Source organism: Odocoileus virginianus, chromosome 9 (assembly GCF_023699985.2).
Source record: "Odocoileus virginianus isolate 20LAN1187 ecotype Illinois chromosome 9, Ovbor_1.2, whole genome shotgun sequence".
NCBI lineage: Eukaryota > Metazoa > Chordata > Mammalia > Artiodactyla > Cervidae > Odocoileus > Odocoileus virginianus.
In genome coordinates this window covers 64,780,875-64,786,781 of record NC_069682.1, presented here as the reverse complement: position 1 = coordinate 64,786,781, position 5,907 = coordinate 64,780,875, and the positions used below count along the sequence as shown (strand labels likewise).

The 5,907-nt window shown below is 59.0% G+C and overlaps 1 protein-coding gene across 1 annotated transcript; it reads left to right on the top strand.

Moving 5' to 3' along the window:
• Positions 1–1,168: 1,168 nt before the first annotated feature.
• Positions 1,169–4,634, top strand: MAFB (MAF bZIP transcription factor B). The gene has a single exon (XM_020869733.2). It carries the CDS (start codon positions 1,626–1,628, stop codon positions 2,595–2,597), a length of 972 nt encoding a protein of 323 aa, XP_020725392.2. The 5' UTR covers positions 1,169–1,625; the 3' UTR covers positions 2,598–4,634.
• The last annotated feature ends 1,273 nt before the right edge of the window (positions 4,635–5,907 follow it).

Below are 5,907 nucleotides of genomic sequence, written 5' to 3'. Positions count from 1 at the left end.
CGCCTCCAGGCATCCCTCCCTGCTCCTCCGACCCCCGACCCCCGGAGCCAGAGCGCGGAGTTTCATGGGGGGAAATCAGCGCGGAACTCGGGGCTGAGTCTGAGGACCGAACTGAGAACCTGTGCGTGGCTCTAGAAGAAACTGTCTTGGGCTCCGGTGCACACACAGACTACGTTCCGGGCCGCTTTGGGTTGGGCCGGTTGGGAAGACCCAGCTGGGTCCGAGTGGTCAGCCGAGACTTTGCGCTGCGGGCCCCGCGATTCGGCGCGTCTTTGCGCACAGTGGCCACTTGGAGTCGCACTTTATGCCTGTTTGAGCCTCTCCTTCTCCCGCTGACGCCGGGATCTGCTTAATCGTTACAAAACGTTCAAACAAAAACAGGGCCGGTTTCCCAGCAGCCGGGAGCCATCCGGAGCACCGTCCTGCACTGGCCTCAGTGCCCAGCCACGGAGAACTCAGTGGATTCTCCGCGTTTGGCTGGGGAGAGGGCTTCGGAACCTTTGGACCAGTTCTTCTCCTGCTCCCTTCATCTCGTGCATTTGTGGGTGGGGTATGCGGGGAACCGAGGCCGATCTCGGGACTCGGCCGCCGCACCCGCCAGGAGGGGGACGGCTCCCGCTTGGCCTCGAGGAGGGTCCCCTGAGACTAAGAGTTAGATTTGAACACAACTCTTGGAGTCCCGACCCCGCCCCCCCCAAACACACAAATATGCGCAGACCTGCAGAAACACAGCCACGCACTGCACACACGCAGCCGCGCGGCACACGGAGCATCTCCCACCGAGCAGGGGACGCTTGGGAACAATGGACTCGAGAGGTGTCGTCCCGGTGCTCATTCTGAACCTCTGGAGCTTGGGGGACACGGGTTGGGGGAACCAAGGGTAAAGAGGGAGGAGAGCTCGCGAAGGAAGGGGTGGAGGCGGCGGCCAGGCTTGAGGGGCGGAGGGGGCGCGCACGGAAGGCGAGCGGGCGGGGGCCGGGACACCGAGGGGGTGGGGTGGGGGCTGGGCCCGGGCCGGCGGTCCCTCTCTGCTTCAGCCCTCCGCCAGGCCTCGGCGGCTCTCCGGCTGCTCGCGCCGCCAGTCAGCTGACTCGGGGGGCGGAGGAGCTGTCAGGCGCGCCCCGCCCTGCGCCGCCCGGCCGCGGGGCCCGTACAGCCATTGGCCAGCGCGCTGGGCTGCCCGGGCCCCCGCGCCCCGGTGACATCAGGGAGGCGATAAAAGGCAGCAGCGGCGCCGGATCCCGCACAGCTGCACCGCCGGGCTGCGAGCGGCTGCGATCCGGAGAGCCCCAGAGCAAGAGAGCTAGAGAGCGAGCGGCGGGCGCTTGCCCGGCGCCTCCCCTCCGCCCGGCCGCGCGCCCCGCTCGCTTCTCCACCCACTCCCGGCCCGGCCCGGCCCCGGCGCGGCCACAGCCCCGAGCTCTGGGGCGGCGCAGGCAGGCTCGGGACTCTCCGGCGCGCCGCCGCGTCCCCAGACAAAGGCTTGGCCGGCGGCCCCGGCCCGCTGCGCCCTCGGCTCCTCGCCTCCCGGGCTCGCCGCTCTTCGCCCCCGCTCCCGGCTCGGCGCGTCCCGGCCGGCCGCAAAGTTTCCCGGGCGGCGGCGGCGGCTGCGCCTCGCGTCAGCGATGGCCGCGGAGCTGAGCATGGGGCCCGAGCTGCCCACCAGCCCGCTGGCCATGGAGTACGTGAACGACTTCGACCTGCTCAAGTTCGACGTAAAGAAGGAGCCGCTGGGGCGCGCGGAGCGCCCGGGCCGGCCCTGCACGCGCCTGCAGCCAGCCGGCTCGGTGTCGTCCACACCGCTCAGCACGCCGTGCAGCTCGGTGCCCTCGTCGCCCAGCTTCAGCCCCACCGAACAGAAGACTCACCTGGAGGACCTGTACTGGATGGCGAGCAACTACCAGCAGATGAACCCCGAGGCGCTCAACCTGACGCCCGAGGACGCGGTGGAGGCGCTCATAGGCTCGCACCCGGTGCCCCAGCCGTTGCAGAGCTTCGACGGCTTCCGCGGCGCGCACCATCACCACCACCACCACCACCCACATCCGCACCACGCGTACCCCGGCCCCGGAGTGGCTCACGAAGAGCTGGGCCCGCACGCGCACCCGCATCATCACCACCACCACCAAGCGTCGCCGCCGCCGTCCAGCGCGGCCAGTCCCGCGCAGCAGCTGCCCACCAGCCACCCCGGGCCTGGCCCGCACGCGGCGGCCGCGGCGACGGCGGCTGGTGGTAGCGGCAGCGTGGAGGACCGCTTCTCCGACGACCAGCTCGTGTCCATGTCCGTGCGCGAGCTGAACCGCCACCTGCGGGGCTTCACCAAGGACGAGGTGATCCGCCTGAAGCAGAAGCGGCGGACCCTGAAGAACCGGGGCTACGCCCAGTCGTGCAGGTATAAACGCGTCCAGCAGAAACACCACCTGGAGAATGAGAAGACGCAGCTCATTCAGCAGGTGGAGCAGCTTAAGCAGGAGGTGTCCCGGCTGGCCCGCGAAAGAGACGCCTACAAGGTCAAGTGCGAGAAACTCGCCAACTCCGGCTTCAGGGAGGCGGGCTCCACCAGCGACAGCCCCTCCTCTCCCGAGTTCTTTCTGTGAGTCGTGGCCGCTCCCGGCCCCCGCCCTTGCCCCGGCCCGGACTCCCCCGTCCCGTATCCCAAGTCCCGGACTCCCCCGGACCCTGTCCCTGCCACGGCCCCAGCCTTGACCTGTTCGACTGGAGGGAGGAAGGGCGCGCGGGACGCGGGCGACGGGAGGGCGCGCGGGCAGGCAGGGGACCTTGGCCAAGGCGAGCGCGGCGCGCGCCAGCGCCGCCTCCTAGACTCGAGCAGAGCCAGAGAGAGGCGAGGGGGGTGGGAAGTCCCAGAGCAACTTTTCTCCAGGCTGGAGGGCGGCAAGGCATAGTCGCGAGGAGTCGCCAAGGCCGTCTGGAGACTCCTGGCTTCCTGAACTTTTGCGCGTTAAGCCGGGGCAGCTGCCTCGCAGTCCGGAGCGTAATCCAGCCCAGCAACAGAGCAGCGAGGAGAGGAAAGGAGAAGGGACCCTGGCGGCCCGTTCCGGCAGGCGCGAGGCGAGGCTGAGCGAAGGAAGGACAGAGGCGGACCTGTCTTTTCCAGGGTCCGGAGAACACTGGCTTTCAGCCCCGAGACGCGGGCCTCAATTAGGACGTTCTGCGCGCAAATCTCATCAATTTTATTGCCTGCTCGATTATATAGAAAAAATACGAAAATCTGCATTAAAAATATTAATCCTGCATGCTGGACATGTATGGTAATAATTTCTATTTTGTACCATTTTTCTTGTTTAACTTTAGCATGTTGTTGATCATGGATCATAACCCCCTTGTTTTCTTTGGGTGAGAAGGATCGCAGTTCGGAAACCCCGGCGGGCGGCCGCTTGTCCGGTTGCAGTCTGTCGGCTGTCGGCATGTAAATACCCGCCCCGCCAAACCGCTTAGAGAACGCGGCAGCAAGTGGAGTGTCTTTGTTTGGGTTTATTATTATGGCTTTTTTTTTTTTTTCTTTTGTAAGTAGAAAAAAAAAAGTTCTGGGTTTTTGCATCAGAAAACAACTTTGTCTTGGGGCACCCCTGGAAATTGCATGTTTTCTCCCTTTCCCCCACCCGCTTTGGTCCTCTCTTCCTCATCGTTTGTTTTAGTTTTCAATTTTGTTTTTGGTGGGAAAAAGAGGACTGGGGTCCCAGCTACTGAGTACCAGGGCAGGGCAACTGCTGAGTACCAGTGTGTGCAGAGTTTCACAACCGGGTCCTCCTGTCAGCTGGTCTTAGGGTTCAATTGACACCCCTAACAAGAAAAGAAAGGAAAAACAGGTCTTGTTTGCTTTTTATTGCAACCAGAATCACTCCCAGGGTCCCCACGAAACCCTCCAGGCTGGCACTGGCACTAATTGCTGGGGCCAAAGAGCTCCTAGGGCAATCGGCTTCAGCAGTCCCGACCACCCAACTTAGGTCGAACCAACCACCACACTCAGAAAATATCAGAAACCCCAACATTGGCAAGACATTTTGCAACTTTCAAGTGCGTTCTTTAGAGCTATATGTTATGTGTGTTTTCTTTCCCTGCTTTTGAGATGGCGGGCGAGTTATTGGTGGTGTTACCCCCTCCCCCACCCCTTCAGTTGTATAGTAGTTATAGGGAAGATCTGGGTGTTTTTCTTTATTATTACTTTTTTTCTCCCCTGCAGGTCAGTAAGAGGATTTAAGTTGCACTGACAAAAATACCAAAATGAAAGCGTATTTTTTAGTTCTCATTTGAAATTGCTGGCGCTGCTGGCCGGATGCATTTTTGAGTTTGTATTAGTTGATAAATTAACAGTAATAACAAGATTGTATAAACCGCATGGTGCTTGCAGTTTTAAATATTGTGGATATTTGTCCTGCATTGGAAACGAGCTTCGGTTTTTACAGATTCAACTGTGTTGAAATCAAATTTGCCACAACAGAAATTGTTTTTATTTCATGTACAATAAGGGATCAATTTCAAACCCTGCTTATGATATGAAAATATTAAAACCTAGTCTATTGTAGTTTTATTCAGACTGGTTTCTGTTTTTTGGTTATTAAAATGGTTTCCTATTTTGCTTATTAAAACCATGGAAATGGTGTTTATTTAGAGGATTCTGCGTTCGCCTGACTTTTCTTCTCTTGCCTCTTCAAGAGTCGACCCAATTTGAGGGTACTCTCACCCCTCCCCTGGCCGGTGGAGAAATAGCCCAAGTCTGGGCAGACCTCTCCGTTGAGTGTGTGGTGAGTGTGTGTGTATCTGAGTCTTAAATGTGTTTTCTGCTTCTCACCCTAGGTACAGACACCGGTCAGGAGCCGGTGTTCGTGAGCAGAGAGGGGGCACATGCCACTTTGGTGGAGCTTTCAGGCTTGGGCACCACGATTGGTTTGCTAGCCTGCTGGCTCTGAGGTTGGCCAAAACCAGGAAGCTGGGAGTTGTCACCCTGATGGGGAAACAGGGTATTTCTGGCAGTCAGGCTCACTGGCCCTGCCGTGTCCAGCCTGGTGCATCTGCTGGGAGCAACCAGAATTGCCCTGGAATGCCTGCTCTGAGTGGAGGCCCAGCCCCTTCTCCCCGCAGGGCCTGTGGAAGCAAGTGGCATCTAATATGAGGTCTTGGGGTGGAAGACCTTTCAGACAGCAAACCTGTTTGCTGCCACTTGGGCCTGGAGTGGTCAGCCCCCAGAAGGATCAAACCAGAATTTCAATGACTCCCTAAACCAGGGGTTGGGGCCATTCTAAGCCAGCAGCTCTGACCATAAGTCCATGACTGGGAGGTGGTCCCGGAACCTGTCCTTATCCAGACTCTTAGAGAAGGCAAGGTCACCTGCCTCGGTTGTCCCGAGCCCCTCTCAGCCCTCTTAGAACGCCATCTATAATTCTGGGTAGGAACCACCACCCTCCCACCACCTCCAGAAGAATTCTCTGCTGCTTTGGCAACAGCAGGTTCCAAGGGATTTCTGATCTCCTTAGACACAGTATCTGCAATTCGGGAGACTCAGCCTTCCAGTCTTGGGTCCTAAGGTGGAGCTTCAGTACTTGAATGGGGGAGATGCAGGAATCCCAGAAGGTAGAACCCCAGCCAGGGACTAGAGCTGGAAAGAGCCAAGGAGAGGAACGGGGAGGGTGAAACTACCAGGGAATAGGTTTTGGCCTAGTCCCTGGAGACCTGGGATTGGTGGCCAGGGTATAAGAAAGGGGAAAATCCCTATAGTAAGGATACAAATGCCAGCAGTAATTTACACTTAGCAGTGCTGTGGTGTGGTTTAGCAGGAGAGAAGTCGAAGATCCTGGCTCAAGTTAATTCTAAGGCCCAGTTCATTTCACCAACCCAAAGAGGTATATGGCAGGGAAGGCTTTGGCTGAGGGGAGAATGGAAGTCTGGCAG

Coding starts and splice junctions, on each gene's coding strand:
- MAFB (XM_020869733.2), top strand. CDS start 1,626: ATGGCCGCGGAGCTGAGCATGGGGCCCGAGCTGCCCACCAGCCCGCTG.